Source organism: Pelmatolapia mariae, linkage group LG17, assembly GCF_036321145.2.
Source record: "Pelmatolapia mariae isolate MD_Pm_ZW linkage group LG17, Pm_UMD_F_2, whole genome shotgun sequence".
NCBI classification, from domain to species: domain Eukaryota; kingdom Metazoa; phylum Chordata; class Actinopteri; order Cichliformes; family Cichlidae; genus Pelmatolapia; species Pelmatolapia mariae.
In genome coordinates this window covers 5930530-5946802 of record NC_086242.1, presented here as the reverse complement: position 1 = coordinate 5946802, position 16273 = coordinate 5930530, and the positions used below count along the sequence as shown (strand labels likewise).

General features: G+C 40.2%; 2 protein-coding genes across 2 annotated transcripts; one reads left to right on the top strand and one right to left on the bottom strand.

Moving 5' to 3' along the window:
• Positions 1 to 1040: 1040 nt before the first annotated feature.
• creld2 (cysteine-rich with EGF-like domains 2) lies at positions 1041 to 10245 on the bottom strand. Its single transcript, XM_063501198.1, has 10 exons — positions 9879 to 10245; positions 9636 to 9718; positions 9283 to 9393; positions 9012 to 9103; positions 7986 to 8162; positions 7770 to 7868; positions 2659 to 2742; positions 2397 to 2492; positions 1651 to 1791; positions 1041 to 1495 (listed from the first exon to the last, which is right to left on the bottom strand). Exons 1-10 carry the CDS (start codon positions 10020 to 10022, stop codon positions 1437 to 1439), a joined length of 1086 nt encoding a protein of 361 aa, XP_063357268.1. The 5' UTR covers positions 10023 to 10245; the 3' UTR covers positions 1041 to 1436.
• Positions 10246 to 10550: 305 nt separating this feature from the next.
• Positions 10551 to 16105, top strand: alg12 (ALG12 alpha-1,6-mannosyltransferase). Its single transcript, XM_063460368.1, has 9 exons — positions 10551 to 10732; positions 13030 to 13162; positions 13268 to 13441; positions 13542 to 13736; positions 13832 to 13937; positions 14423 to 14644; positions 14802 to 14971; positions 15114 to 15189; positions 15633 to 16105. The coding sequence occupies exons 1-9, from the start codon at positions 10574 to 10576 to the stop codon at positions 15868 to 15870; spliced, it is 1473 nt and encodes a 490-aa protein (XP_063316438.1). The 5' UTR covers positions 10551 to 10573; the 3' UTR covers positions 15871 to 16105.
• The last annotated feature ends 168 nt before the right edge of the window (positions 16106 to 16273 follow it).

Below are 16273 nucleotides of genomic sequence, written 5' to 3'. Positions count from 1 at the left end.
CAGAAGTCCAAACGGAGTGACTGTGCATCTTAGATAAGTGAAATGAATCCCACTTTGTGCCGCGGCCTGATAAGACGGGCGCTGTGAGTGAATCACAAAATCTCTGCTGCGCCACTGCCTCAGAGTGCAACAAATAAGAAAAGCCCTGTGCGTCAGAGAAAAAAAAACAGGTGAATTTACAGTGATTACTCATGGTGCCTGGTCACTCTGCATCAGCTCGCCGCGACACGATGATCTCCGAGCTTTCCCGCTTGAGCTGGTCTGCGGCTGAGGCGGTGGTGGAAGCATCATAACAAATACAGTGTACATCTCATAACAGCTAAACTCACCTAGATGGGTGTTGTAGCATCAATAATAGGTACACTGACTCATGTATTAGTCAGTACGCTGACTCATACTGGTGCTCTCCTAAGCCCTCTCCTAAAGAAAAAACAGTCTTGCTAGAGCTATAAGTCATGAATTTTAAAGGACAAGTTTGCTCATTTTTTTTCCTTCTACTATTTTTCTGCTTTGGCAAATATATATATATATTTGGTGAACCCCATATTCCTATGCCTCCAGAAAACCCCTTTCCATATGGTGGTGGAGTTAACAGTAGGCAGAGAGGTGGGCTCTCTGCTGCCTCACTGCTAGATTAGACAGGCCTTTACTTGCCCTTTCTTATGTCTTAGAGGGCCTTGCAGTCAAAACAGCTGACATCATCACAGAGGAAGCTGGGAAGATTTACCGCAAGGTGAGACTTAGGTTAGAAAAATGTGTTTTGATCCACACAGGGCCAGAGGAAGGGCCTTTCCAAAAAGCATGCCAATCAAGGGTAGGTGATGGTTCGGGTTTGCAAGACCAAGCAGACGTCATGTAGAACCAGGCCGTGTGGTATAAGTGAGGGTTAATGTTGGTGGAAATAAGAATGATGTTGATATTGAATATAATGGACAATACGCAGCTATAATCTGGCCTAGCTTCAAAATATTTATGAGATATCAGGGCAAGAGAAGCACCGTCTAGTCCTGTCCAGATGGTTTAAAGCTGAAGCGTCTTTATTTCATAAGACTATACTGCCATCCTGTGGTCATGCATGATTGCTGCAACATACACAAAAAATCCCAAAGCTGAAAGCATCCACATTCCGATGACGTCGGTCAGTTTTTGATAAACTTCACATAATGAATCTTTATTGAAACATTGTTGCTTTTTAAAACCATATAAGACAAAGACAACAAGTCTGAGCACACTAGAGAAAAGCAACATCCAGCATGGTGAGAGCGTAAAAGGTCTCTTTGTTTTTTTTTCTCTGTTCATCATCCTCTGCTGGAAATAGACGTCCTCTCGGCTCTCGTTGTTTCATTAAGTGCATGTGGTTGACAGTTTTATGAAGGAGGGGCTTCGAATGTGCAGCAATGTCAACAGTTTGTTAATCCTGGTCCCCGTTTGTGACATCAAAGCTCTCCGTGCGGACTCGCGGTTGCCTCAGATGCTTCCGACTCCTCGGCTGTATCTAACATAGGAAAACTTATAGCATTAATCACACTGCAGTCAGTGAAGCACACAAAGTAAACATGTTGCTTAAATAACATCCTCACATCCTAAATTACTACTGTAAAACTTGTTAGAATGGGTATTGTGCTACCTCATGCCAACACTCATCCTCACCTGGCTGTTGTGTTTGCACACACTCCCCATCTCGCTCCTCGTAGCCTTCAGAGCAGATGCACGTGTAACTGCCTTGATTGTTAACACACTCCTGGTGCTCTTTTGCGCACACTGGCTCTGACTGAGAACACTCATTCACATCTGGCAAAGATTTAAATAAGTTAAATTAAAAAAAAAAAAATCTAATATATAGACAAAATATACAAAAGTTGCAAATGCATTATCCTTAAAAACATGACATCAGTTAAGGGGAACTAAAACAGATTTTCCAAGGGTAGAAGATTCATTGACAAGTGTGTGCTAAGATAGACAGCTAGAAATAAAAATAAAACTGTGTATGAAATATAGAGGATGTTTTGTGTTGGTTAGGATCCAAATAAAACAGTAAACTAATGTAGTTTTCAATATTTGGATTAAGAGGTTCTGTCCATCCACAGCAGTCTGGAGCTCTCAATATCCTTTCTTCCTACAACAATTAAAGAGACATGAAAGGAAGATGTAAACATGCAAATATAAAGTGATCTAAAGTTAAGCCTGCATCCAACTGTGATGAGAGACTCATGCTTACAGTATGCACATTAATGACATGTCATAGGACGAAAGGCAGGGTCCACACTGGACAGGTCGCCAGCATCGAAGCAATAAGAATTTCCTTCCAAGGACTGCTTCTTTTGGCTTCATTTGTATTAAACTCAAAGTGGACACTTTAACATAGTGTCAGAAATCTTTCAAATAGTGAATAATACCTGTGCAGGTTCCCTCTGTGTCTTGGTACCCGCTGGCACAAGCCTGGCAGTTATCGGGACCGGCTCCAGTGCAGCCGGAGCACACTTTATCACAGGCTTTGAGGAACAAACACACCGAATAAAGTTAGACAGGTCTCACAAAACTGTCAATAAATGGATAACAATCAGACATTGTAATATGAAACATCTAACAGCGATAAGTTCACTGGAAGCAAATTTCCACACTGCTCCAAAAGCTACTGTTTGGCATATGACCTCTTACCCTTGCAAGAGTAGGAGCCTTCTGTGTTGAGGCAGTACTGATCTTCTTTGCATGGAACAGGGTCTTTGGAGCACTCATTTACATCTGCAACACATCACAGAGAGCCATCAAACAGGCTGGCAACCACACAGCGCCATCTGCTGATCATTCTTTGTGCGCTTTACCACATCAGAGTGAAAACACAAAAAATGTGAGTGTCTGCAGATTAGAACGTAGAGTTACTGAATAAAGATCTCAGGGGCAAAACTGGATGTTAATGGTGGAGGTCAGAGGAGAATGACCAAAGGGGAATGGTTTGACAAAATTAAAGCCTTGGCTGGAGGTAATAAGTATCACCTCTGTGGTTATCAACTTTCTCTGTTAAGCCAGGCGTTTTGATTCTGGCTCTGTGTGTACGTATGCTATACTGTATTCCCAAAAAGATAGGAAATTAATTTTGATTGAGTGAATGCAAAATGAATCGTACTATATAACTAATTAAAAATCTATGGCAGTTTATAAAACTGTCACGTAGGTTTTCATTTTGACCGACCTGAGTGTTGTTTATAGGAAACGCTTCCTATATAACACTTAGAGGGACTAAACTAGCATTAAATCCACCTATTAATAATGATGAACTGATGCTCATCACAGTCAGTAGCAGTCAATAGGTAATGCTAAGTCTTTAGTAGTCACCACATGGGTGTGTTTGGGGCAGCCCATCAATGCCAATATGAAACTGCAATCATATTCAGTATCAGTATTTTCTAAGGTTTTCTGAACATTGTGGATTCTGAGGACTTATCATTTTATGACATCAAGTTATGACCCCAACATCTGAATGTTGCAGCAGAAATCGAGACTCGTCAGACCAGGAAACATCTTTCCAAACTCCTAGATTCCAACTTCTGGTGAGCCGGTGAGAACTCAGATTCCTGTTCTTAGGTCACAGGGGTAGCACACGGTGTGTTCTGCTGCTGTAGCCCATCTGCTTCAAACTTCAATGTGTTGTGCATTCAGAAATGCTCTTATGCATATCTTGGTTATAACAAGCAGTTATTTGAGTTACTGTTGCCTTTCTACTCGCTCAAAGCAGTCTGGCCATTCTCTTCTGAACTTTGGCATTTTCATCAAGAGAACTTCCGCTCACTGGACATTTTCTATGTTTCAGACCATTCTCTGTAAACCTCAAAGAGTTTGTGGGATTAATCTTATATGCATCATATATATGATATAGATCATTATATTTTAATTGTGTTCAAAAACATTTTTCTTCTGGCTTTATCTATTGTGGGTGCAGAATGAGGGTGAAAGCAAAAATGTTTGACTATTACACTGCCTCAAGATTCACCTGTGACCATTCAAAGAGCAGTTGGTGCCCGTCTCCAGGGGAACCTGATCAAATGGACATCAGCCATTCTCCTGACAGTGTCAAGGTCCCCGTTTAAAACTGCCTTCTATAAGGAAAGCCTCCCACATGGTGGAGGCTTTCCTTATAGAAGGCAACTTTGTTTTGTAACCAAATGCCACAACACAATGTGTGACTATCAAATACAGCAAGAACCACCATGAACCTTGGTAAACAGGTAAAATGTGACATTTCCATCCTGGAGAAGTTGAAACGCTTGGATGCAGACACTTCCAGTGTTGTAAAGTGGAACGGCTTTTTCCTTTGACATTGCTCAATGTATATTCTTAAATTATGAACTCCTGGAATAAATCCCACTTGAGTTCTATGAGAATCATACGTGCCGCCTGCAAACCTGATAACATAATGGTTGTGGACCACTATCAGTGTCCCGTCAAAGTCAAAGTTATGGACTTTGGCCTATCATGTCATGTGTCCGCAGTAGTTCCTTGTGTCTGTGCACAGGCTCTTTGGTACAGACCACCAGAGGTTATGCTTCAGATTCCATTTAAATTATTGAAACGTGGTCTCTGGGCTAAATAGCTTTGGAGCGTGCTACGAGGCTGCTGCTTTACCCGGGTAATTCGGTTCATCATACACACTCAGGGCAGGCCAGCAGGCTATCCTTGAGACTGTCCTTGAGAAAAAGAAGAAAGCTGCAGTGTTCACAGCTGAATATATTTAAAACAAAAGAATAATTTGAATATCAGACAGGACTCACCCACAAGAAACCCGACACTTAAAGCTTAAGTGTCTTGTTGACCTGAAAGAATGAATGAAAATGAGAACAGGATGCCACAGTGATCAGCATTTGTTGGTGAGCCTGATTAAACAAATGCTGGACTTGGATGCTAACCGGCGGATCAAACCCTTTATGTTCTTGGGCATGCCTTCTTTGACCCCAGCCAAGAGGTCAACATTCATTTTCACACCCCACGTAGCAGCGGTTCCAAAACTTTTTTGCGCCATGGACCGGTTTATGTCCAACAATATTTTTATATAAGGTGTCGCGGATAAATACACCAAATTAAAACCAGTACCTGTACCAAAAAAAAAAGAAAAAAAAAAAAGAACATTTATTCATAACACACGGGAAAAGACCGAGGGAGACCGAGTTAACAATAAAAAAAAAAAAAAAAAGATAAAAACTCTGAAAATCATAAATTTCACACCCTGACCTCTCGCGACCCGGTACCGGCCCGTGGGTTGGGGACCGCTGACGTATAGGATATGGTTAAGGCAACTTAACAGAAAAGTGAGATTCACTTTTCACTGACCTTTCTGCTAAACTATTTCCATCAAATTTGGTAAAATTACACACACACACACACACACACACACACACACACACACACGCACGCACGCACGCACACACACGCACCTCATTTGATTGTAATTACACTAGTGTAGCATTTTAACGAAGTATTGATTATGAAGTTGCTCAAATATGATTTTGGTGGTTTTTTCCCCTTTCATTCCATTTCTGTGGTATTTATTCACTTCTGTCATCCTGTATTTAATGTATATAAGATTTAGATGATTCTGATCAAAATTATTATTATTTTTTTTAATTGCCCTGAATTATGGAGGGTAATTAGCAAATTAGCATCTTATTTGATAGCAAGTGTTAGTATCAGAGTATTGCTTTTTGTGCCAAACCTACTTATTATAGAGTACTTCCCCCCCCCCAGTCCCAAAACACAAAAACATACCACAGGTGCCAACGAGCAGGTTGGCAGTGTTTCAAGTAGGTCTCAAAGTGGGTGTGATTTGTGGCAATCTAAACATACTGATTGTACAATATTCTAATAAAAGAACTAAGATGTTCAATGTGTTCATATTGACCCAACAATCAACAAGAAATCCACAGAAAAAAAATCTCCCTTTGAAAGCCAGGTGAGTGATGTTGTATTCACAGGCATAATCCAAATAGTCCAAGTCAGCTTCCTTTTCCCCATGCCAGAGATGTGATGGCTGAGTGATTTGTGTTTACTTTGACGGCCGCTGCCGTTTGAGTTAGAGAGTTGAATTTGTGTACACAGCCAAAAGAGTGTACAAAACGGAACGAATCAAGCAGGGGTTGGCAGAGGTACGGGTGAAGGAGCATCACCCTGCTTTAAAGTAGACATGAAACACCACGTTTTAGTTTTAGTCTCATTTTTCCACTGAGTTATGATTTTAAACTCTTGATTCTTAAATCCAGCCTAATAGACAGTGTTAAACCTATGACAGTTCTTTAAAGTAGGACTCCATGGTAGGGCTGCTCGATTATGGCAAAAATGATAATCATGATTATTTTCACTGAAATTGAGATCTCGATTATTTGACGATATTTATTTAACAATAACAATGTATTGAATAATGGCTTTAAAGATGTCAAAAAATAATATAAAATAGTGTGCAAATACTGATAACAGTGCAAATGTTTGCAATATAAAAAATAAATGAAAAATGTAAACATCTATGTTTAGTGAACTTCAAAATACTGCATAATACTGGTTGTTCACTGTGTTAATTGAGCAGTGGTCTTTGGCGAGGAAAACGTTACCGCGTTTGTTATCTCCTTGTGTCTCTGGGAGCTGGTGGGATATTTAGTTGCGTTGTACAGGGTAGCGTGAATGGAAGTCTGTGAGGATGAAGCAGGTGTTGTAAAGAGTTTTTTCTCTATGTTCCTTCATTGTTTGATCGTATGTGACTTTGTGAGCGGTCTTCAAATGATTGAATAAATTTGTAGTGTTTCTCTGTGGTGCAGCTACGACACCGTAGCAAAGTTTCCACACTATGTCTACTTGATCCACGTCTGACTCCGCGAACCCAAAATGTTTCCACACCACTTAAGTCGTTTTACCTCTCTTTTCAACCAACGGCATTCTTTCTTCAGCAGCCATTATCCTCTCCTCACCAAATAACTTCTGCTTAGCTTTCCTAGCTTTCCGAGCGTCCCGAGCTTCCCTCGGGTCCTCTTAATTGTTGTGACGCGTGTTCGAAATGCAGAGAGGTGCGCTCGATTTGCCACACGGAGCAGCGCAAGAGGAGGAGCTAATAATCGGCTCAGTCATTTTTAATGATCGTTGAAAGCCCAGATCGTAATCACGATTAAAATTCGATTAATTGAGCAGCCCTACTCCATGGTGTATAAATTGGCCTTTATACATGTAGCCTTTTAGTCCACTTTAAGCTTGACATGGCCATTAATCTCACTTCATAATATACCCCTCAGACTGCTTCAAGCAGGCAAGATTAACTCAAACAAACAACCAAGGTATGCAGAAGAGCATCTCTAAATAAACAGCAGATCAAACCTCGGAGAAGCAGAAGACCACACTGGGTATCAGCCAAGAACAGAAAACTGAGGCTAAATTGGACGAACCTGTGCTAGCATTCTGACTTGTGCTACTAGCATCAAATTTTAAAATGAACATAAATGTACTTAAAAATAACATTTTCAAGAATTTAGGAGGTCTGGTACTGTTCTGAGTTTAAAATATAACTAACTGGTCCATCATTGGTTGATTTCGCAACAATTTGTGTAGTCAATAAATTGTTATGAAACAGCAAAAAGATCGGAGATTTGCAGGTTTATCCAACCAGTAGTATAATAATCAAAGTTGGAGCAATGATGGAACCCAAACAGCAAGAACAATAGCTCAGATGACCTCTTTATCCGAGTACTTTTGTTAAGAGAATGTCATGTAGCATGGAGAGCTAGTCCAAGTTGTCTTACCTACACAAGCTTTCTGGTCGTCTTCCTCCCAGCCTTCCTTGCACTCGTCACAGTCCTGATTGGTTGCTCCAGTGCAGGTCTTGCAAGAGGAGTGACATTCTGCAGAAGTGAAGACCAAATTTCCATCAGTACTTTAATGTTGGTGATGAGTTTCTGGTGTAACAGCAGGTAAGTTATTTAGGTAAACTGAATTTTTTATTATTTATTTTTTTTTACCTGTGCACAGAGAAAAGCTGTCGTTCCTCACTTCGTTGAAGTAGCCGTCGATGCAGTCTAGGCAGAACTCGCCTGTATAACCGTGGTGGCAGCTGCACTTCCCGTTTCCCCCACGGGTCCCGTCTCCATCGCACGCACCATTCCCGTGACAGGGTCGCTCAGAACCCCCCACACAGGCTTAAAAATGAAGACAGACAAATTATTTTTGTGCTTTTAAACCAAATCTTACAACTCGCTCTTGGGATCTCTCTTTTTCTGTACACGGTAGCTTCTGTAAGCTTTTTTGGTAGATTTTTTTTTTTTTAAACACTCAATGCCACTGTTTTTCTATACATAGTAATATAGAGACCACTGCTGTTTGAACACTGTGGTTCAGTAATGGTAATGTTTATGTCAAAAACTCTCACTAAATATAAAAGCATCTTTCTTTAAAGGTCCTGTGGCACAACCAAGAGAAGATCGGTAATGTGTGAAATCATAAATTTGTATTACATCCTTTTTCCTCATGTGTTGCACTTCTGTAGGTGGTTGCCAAGTAGTCGTTGTCCATGTTAATTTGGTTTGAAAGGAGGCGTTCAAATACGGCTGATAAGTTACAAATATGGCCCCCCACTCTATACCGTCCCTGACTCCTCATCTCACATCTTAGTGAGCCTCATTTTAAAGCGATGTCAGTATAATAAGATGTGTGCCACAGATGCATCGTAAACTGTTTTGTTAAACTGCCTTTAAGATGTCAGGTGTAACATTGCTCATGACGTAGCTCATGTTTAGGGCCACTTGCACACACACCGACATTTATTTCTGGGTGACAGTCGGAGAACAGAGGAGGCGCAAATTAGAAATGGACTGTTTGCAAGTATATGTTTAATAGATCTGACAACTTGGGACAGCATTGGAAAAATGCAAAACTTGTATGACACAAGCGACCTGTTTTCATAATAACGTTGGAAGCCCTGAAATTAAGATGAAACACGGGGGGGAAAAAAAACTGGAGCACTGGTGGGTGTATCTGTAAATTCTCACCATTGCAGTCGGGTCCAAATGTTCCCTTTGGACAGCACACTTTGATGGTCTCTATGCAGAACCACTTGTGCAGATCGGGATGTTTCGTTTTCCTGTGTTGCAACAGGAAAACAAGGCAGGAAGAGACGAGGTTTAACAGCAGGTTACCAAATCAAACAAGCCTTTAAAAACGCAAACAACCCTGATCAGCATCTGCCAGCCTGCCTGATCATGTGTCCATCACTCATTAGGTCCCCTTTAAAATCCAACCACTTCATTTGCATCGACCCACCTCTTGAACCACCAAGTCTCGAAATGCTCCTCGTGCTCCTCAACCATGTGGTTGCACTCAAAGCTGCTGCTGTCGCACAGCCCCTCCACGATCTCCATCAGCCGAATCTCGCTGGGGTGGAAGGAAAGCAGCAGACGAGACGAGTGCACAAGTTAGTTTGAGATTGTAAACATACATCTCACAATGTACAAGAAGATTTATATTTGCATGAAAAATAAAGAAAACAACTTCATTTGATGGAAAGCACAGAAGCTCAAAAGCCTGCAGGTCTGGTGAAAAGTAAACAAGTAAACAGCTCAGATCACAGGACCTGTGGCAGGGTGACCTGTAGGCTGGGCTCTTGGCTGTCTCACCTCGTCTCATATTTAGACAATTTCCTCTCCTCCCAGGCTGTGTTTCCTCCTCCAAAGTTCTGGTTTGCTGTTTTCTCGAAGCCCTGACATACAACGCAGACATTTTAATTTTTGAGCCCAGAAATAGGAAGGACCCTGCACTGAGTAAAGGGCACCCAGGCATCTTACATTAGACTGACGTATTTTCACGTCAACACAATGAAAACCAACACAAAGGAAGAAGGTCTGCAAACGCTCACTGACCTTGTTGAAGTTCTCGGTGATTTGCCGGCAGGTGTTGCAGGAGCTTTTTAAATCCTTCTTGGCGTCAGTAACTTGACAAAGTAAGACAAGAGTTAAGTAAGACAAAAGGCGCAGCAGCCGCAGCTCTGGACCGGTGGACAGCATCTCAGCAGATCAATTCACACAATTTCATATCAGGAGACGAGCGCTCCAGCCACTAGCAAGCAAGCTTTCCACTAATGTTAAAGTGCTGCAGTGGTCGGACACATCTATGCGAGGTGTTCCTAACATTAGACGAAAGATAGCGTTATCTATGCAAAGCGTGACAAAATGGTATTTACATGCCGGTTACATGGGGAAAAAAAAAAAACCCCGAATCGGTTCTAGTTTTCCGCGTCAGCGTTTTAATCGAATTGTGGCTTGTGGTGATTGGCTGTAACCGCCTGTCAATAAAATGGAAAACCAATCGTGAGTCGCCACGCGCGGGACAATAGAAAAAAACAAAAAAAAATCCATCCCCACGTGGAAAATTCAGGAAGCTTGCAGGTAAATTCAAAATAAATATTTTTTTTCATTTTTTTTTAATTTGGTTTCAATAATAGTTCTCAAAAGCCCTACTAATAAAAAACCCCTCAACACCTTAGCCAAAGTAAAAGTTGCATCGTTCACTTCCTGTGACTGCCGGAAGTGAAAACTAGCCTTTTTTTTCAGCTGTCATGGCTGAAAAGAGGACTGTTTTGGGGTTACCACTGTTGTTTTTATTAGCTTCCGTGGCTCTCTTGCATTTATTTATTTGCCCGTTCACTAAAGTTGAGGAGAGCTTCAACTTACAGGCGGCACACGACCTTCTGTATCACAGACTTGACTTTGACAAGGTAAGCATGCAGCCATTTGATGTGCTAATAAGCTAAGTGGACACAGAAAGCACCTATGGATGTAAATAAAACATTCGTAATATTTAATTTCCTTTTTTGTCATTAAAAAAATTTGAATACCATTCTTACGGCCCCAAGGATGTTAAATATAAGGTACATTATGAAAAAAAATGTGACAGCTGCGGGTACAGTTTAAATCCTACTTTTGATGTAATGCTACGTCCCAAACATTCTGCTTGCTATTGGTGCTTGCTATAAAAATCATACACACCAGTAGTTTGACAGCTATACTGTGGTGTGGACTGTTCCATCGTAAACCTATAGCTACAAGGAAAAAATAAATCTGCATTGATTACTCTTAAAATGTGGTCTAATCCTCACCCATTCACGTCACAATATTAGAAAAATACATTAATTCACAATGAAACAAGAGAACATAACAGGAGCTCTGTTGAAAAATGGGAAAAAATGTGACCAAAACTGAGGGACAGGGTGGCTGAACATAGGTGTACTGTTCCTATTTAACCTGATTTATTTTAAGGCAAAACACACTACACATAAGCACACCATGGGAGTAACTCGACCCTACTGGAACTACTAGCTTTGATGCCAGGGTTGGGGATAAAATCAAAGCCTCAAACAAAGAGAGACCTATTGAATTTATGCCATGGAGGCCACCAATAACTGTGGTCCTAATGAGGACTAATATTAGGGTCACTAAATTTTGTAACTGACTAGACTTGACCTACAGTGTTGGCTTTCAGCATTAACATTGCTTTGCAGTTCTTTTCTGCCTTCATTGTAGTGCTTTGATATATCACTATCAAGATTTATAAGAAATTTAAAAAATCCAAAGAAGAGACTGGAGAATCACCTTTCGGAGTATTGATGTTGGATTGCATGTACACCAGAGGGCACTCTGAAACTACCCTGGCAAAACCTGTTTGAAGTGCCGCAAAACCTGTTTGAAATGCCACAAACTCAACAACCAGCTGATCTTGTTGTGACAATAAAACATTTTTAAACAGAAATGTCTTACCTTCGTAAAGACTCATAAATAACTACACATAAACAGATTTCCCTGACATTTATTATGTTTTGTGTGTCTGAAAGAAAAACAATAAGTTGATATATCGGAATTTTTAAATCACTCAATATCAGTATCTATTGGGCTTTATTCTGTTCTGTTGTGGCATCAGTGCTTTTGTTCTATTTTATTGTTTATTACAATGTTGCTTATCACAATATATTACAACTTGATAACATGCAGGACTGTTGTGTTCCCTGTGATGAGGGTGTCCTGAAAAATAATAAGTCAAGAGCACAGTAAGCAGTCCTGAAACTTAGAGACCCCCCCCCCAAAAAAAAAGGAAAAACAAAAAAGAACCCAATAGGCAGCAAAAATATTTGCAGCAGTCTTTACAGCTTGTAACATTTTTAATTAGGTGTTCACTACAAGATGAACTACACTACATGGCACAGAGCTGTCAGTAGTATCCTTCCACAGATGACAGAGTTATGTGAGAATGACTTAAAAATACATTGCAACACATCTCAAATTTTATTTATTTTATTTTATTTTATTGCATTCCAGTGTTTTCTAATTTCTGCTACATAACTTTGCACTTTTGCTGTAACGAAACAAATTTCCCACCTGTGGGACTAATAAAGGTCATCTTATCTTATCTTAAATTTGCATGAGAATGCCTGAATGTTGCTCAATTTACTAGATAAATCTTCTCTGGGAAGATTAGACAAAGGTTTACCTTTATAAGAAGATATGCACTGTACATTGTAGGGGGTGAAACAATGCTGTGAAGATATTGTAAAGCACGGTGGAGAGAGGATCATGGTTTGGCTTTTTATTTTTGTTTTTTTATGGTCTGGATATCTGGACATGCAGAGAGTAATACATTCCAAATTCAGTCAAAAACATTTACAGCAAAAATACTGGGGCATCACTCCATGATTTGAAGCTTAGAAGAGGCTGAGTCAAGACAATGAAAAACCAACTACAGGATGATTAGAAAGAAGAAATCCATGTTTTAGAACAGCCAAGAGAGTCCTGACTTTAACATAACAGAGATGCTGTATACAGTTTACTTGTTTGTTCTGATAAAAAGGGAGAAAAAATCCATGACATCTGGGTAAATTCCAGGTCTTGCTTAGGGTCATGTGATGTGATTAAAAGCGAGAGATTAGATTGTTTTATCTACTCTTGTTTTTGAGCTCCTTAAAATCACTGTATGGTAGTGTGGCTGTATAAATCTTACAAAGTACCTTGTTTTTCTTTTCAGTATGACCATCATGAGTTTCCCGGTGTGGTGCCGCGGACTTTCCTTGGCCCTCTCTTCCTCTCCACGCTCTCCTCCCCTCTTGTTTTTCTGTCTTTCCTGCTGGATGCACCAAAGTTCTACACACAGCTTATAGGTAGTGTACCATCTCACTTTTTGTAGTTTAGTATCCAAACCACTGAGATGTAAAGGTAATTAAAAGCTCTAAAGAGATGTTTAATGTGCTGTTCTTTCTGCACAGTCCGAGCTTCCCTGGGAGTGTGCGTCATCGGTGCACTGTGGCACATGCAGAGAGAAGCAAGGAGGCAGTTTGGCTCCACAGTTGCAGACCTTTTCTGCCTTATATGTGCATCTCAGTTTCATTTAATGTTCTACAGCACAAGGACACTGCCCAATGTATTCGCCCTGCCATTAGGTAACCCATCAGCTCTCATTTGAGTTCTAGTTTCTTTCTTTGTTAGTTTTGGAACTTAAATAATCGAGCATTATAATGATGAGTAAAACTGTCGGCCCAGTTCTTATAGCATTCACATCATGGATGGCTCAGAGATATGGCCGGTTCATCTCCCTGTCTGCTTTGGTCATCATTGTGTTCCGGTCAGAGTTGTGCATCTTTATGGGCCTCATGTTACTGATGTCGCTCCTGAGCAGGAAGCTGGGGCTGCTACAGCTGCTGAAATATGCTGTTCCTGCTGGGATATTGTCATTAGGTTAGTGGTTCGTCTATAATAAATACAGTGTATGTCTAACAATAATCAAAACATGCTGATCACTGTTTGTGTTTGCTTTCCTTTGTCTCCTGCAGCTCTGACAGTGGCTGTTGATACCTTCTTCTGGAGGAAGCTCCTGTGGCCTGAAGGCCAGGTTTTGTGGTACAACACCATTCTCAACAAAAGTTCCAGCTGGGGAATATCCTTTGATTTATTCCAGCACACTCCTGTTTGTTTAGCTGTTTGATAGTTGGGAAATTATGGGGGGTAAATGACGACCACAAGAAAAACACAGAAATGTATTAGGAAATGTGACATTTCACTTTATGGAAATAGTAGGAGAGGATAACTGTTAGAATTAGGACTTTGTTGACTGTGGAAAAATTACTTTCCTTGTTGGACTGAATATTTCAGTCATTTTATTTGTATTGTAGAATTTCACAACAACATAATGGTTATAATTGTTAATTTAATAAATGTTTTAGTTTCATGGTATCTTAAAAGCGTGTTGATGAACAGCATGTTGATGCCCTTTGTTAAAATATTCCTGTATGAGTCCAGTCTCCTTTAGCATTCTAGCTCAGTTAAAACTCAGGTAAGGATGTTGCTGAATTTAATTTTATGACATTGTTGTTGGTTTATTGTTGGTTGGTTATAGCAGTCCTTGACTGTTCCCCCCAGTAAACCTCTCCGTTTCTCTGGTACTTCTACTCTGCTGTACCTCGCGCCCTGGGCTGCACGCTGTTCTTTGTCCCCCTTGGCCTCCTTGACAGGCGAATGAGAGCACTGCTGCTGCCCACAGTGGGCTTCATTCTGCTCTACTCACTGTTGCCCCACAAAGAGCTGCGTTTCATCATATACACTTTTCCCGTGCTCAGTTTGGTGGCTGCGCGTGGTTGCTCTTTCATGTAAGCTGAAACGTACGGCACCTGTCCTTATATTGAAAGAAGAGTGAATGATCCTAAAAAGTTTCCTTTCTCTTAAAATTGACATTGAAATTTGGAGAGCTGAAGCTGTTTGTCATGCTTTTTACTGTTTTTTTTTTCCTCCCTCCATGTGATTTAGTTTGTGCAACTACCAGAAATCCTGGATATACAAACTGGGTTCCGCATTTGTGGTTGGCCAGCTGTTGGCAAACACGACATACTCTGGTATTTGCCTCTATGTTTCTCACCACAACTACCCTGGAGGCAGAGGAATGCAGGAACTACACAGGCTGTTGCCAGCCTCAGCAGGTTGGAATCACATCAAACTTTTTTTTTCCTTTTTTGAAGGGAGCGCTCACACACTGTTACATATTTAAAAGTCTGTCAGAAATGCAGGAGATAAAGAATCGTGGTTTTCTAGTGAACTCTCATTGTTGCTGTCTTTCCTCAGATGTATTTGTTCACATTGACACCTACACTGCTGAGACTGGAGTTTCACGCTTCCTACAACTAAACAAAAACTGGAGGTTGGTGTTTTATTTTGATCTGAAATCTGTCCACCAATCTTTGTTTTGTTTTTTTTAATATACAGTTTTAGATTTTCTATTTTTTTGTGGGTGTTTTGAGTTAAGCTTAGAATTCAGAAAAAAATTTTGGCCTCACTTCAGTTTTCAGTATCTGTATTGTCAGTTTTAGTTTTTTCAAATATTATAACATGGGTAACATTTGGAAATGGGGAAATTGTTACAATCTCAGAATAGGTACTGCAGTACAAATACTTTCGAAAGGCAGGTCAGACATGCTGGACCTTAATAAACATGTCTGTGAAAGCCTTATGAAGCAGGTTACATTATCAAATGTGACCAAAGTGACAAAAATAAATAAAGCTTTATTTATTTTTTTATTTTAGCTTTTTAAGTAAACTTCAAATATTATTTTAAACATTTTTAACACTTCCCATTTTCAACAGATATGACAAACGTGAGGACTTGAGCCCCACGAGCCCAGCTATGCAGATGTACTCGCACCTATTGATGGAGGCTAATGCGACCAAGATAGATTTACTCCAGGACACCCATCAGCCTCTGACCTTCATAGAAGGTTACCGCAACATTGCCTTCAGTGTGTTTCAATTCCCTCCTGTCAGAGTGCACTTGGAGAGAAAAACTGTGCTGATGGAGAGAAAGGCCACCAAAACAGTGACTTAAACAAGTGTTGGATTTTTTTTTCTTTAAATTTGCTGACCCACTACTGTAAGACCAGTGCTTTTACAGAATAATAAAAAGTATCTCTCCAGGTATCACATTTCCACTACAGAACATGATCAGCGTTGCATTAACATAGTCATGAATCTGTAAATCCTGCTCTCATGCAAGGAAACGAGCTACCACACTTTCTCCGTGAAATTATTTTGTCTTCTGAATAAATCTTTGTATTATTTTTTTTTTTTAGCTCAGAGGATAACAAAAATAAATAAAGTTCACTGAACACTGGCGATGCTTAAAATGAAGTGAAAACATTGAATTCTTGTACTCGTATGCCTTAAGGCTCCACACTAAACACCAGCTTTTCTGTCTCATTGATAAGAACAAGACTCTACGATATTGTGTA

Excerpts from the sequence above, each read along its gene's own strand:
- alg12 (XM_063460368.1), top strand. The coding sequence starts at position 10,574 with ATGGCTGAAAAGAGGACTGTTTTGGGGTTACCACTGTTGTTTTTATTA. Across the intron at positions 13,163-13,267 it reads GTTCTACACACAGCTTATAG|TCCGAGCTTCCCTGGGAGTG; the intron begins GTAGTGTACCAT and ends CTTTCTGCACAG. Across the intron at positions 13,938-14,422 it reads AAAAGTTCCAGCTGGGGAAT|CTCTCCGTTTCTCTGGTACT; the intron begins ATCCTTTGATTT and ends CCCCCAGTAAAC.
- creld2 (XM_063501198.1), bottom strand. The coding sequence starts at position 10,022 with ATGCTGTCCACCGGTCCAGAGCTGCGGCTGCTGCGCCTTTTGTCTTAC. Across the intron at positions 9,719-9,878 it reads TCACCGAGAACTTCAACAAG|GGCTTCGAGAAAACAGCAAA; the intron begins GTCAGTGAGCGT and ends GTTGTATGTCAG. Across the intron at positions 8,163-9,011 it reads ATTTGGACCCGACTGCAATG|CCTGTGTGGGGGGTTCTGAG; the intron begins GTGAGAATTTAC and ends TTCATTTTTAAG.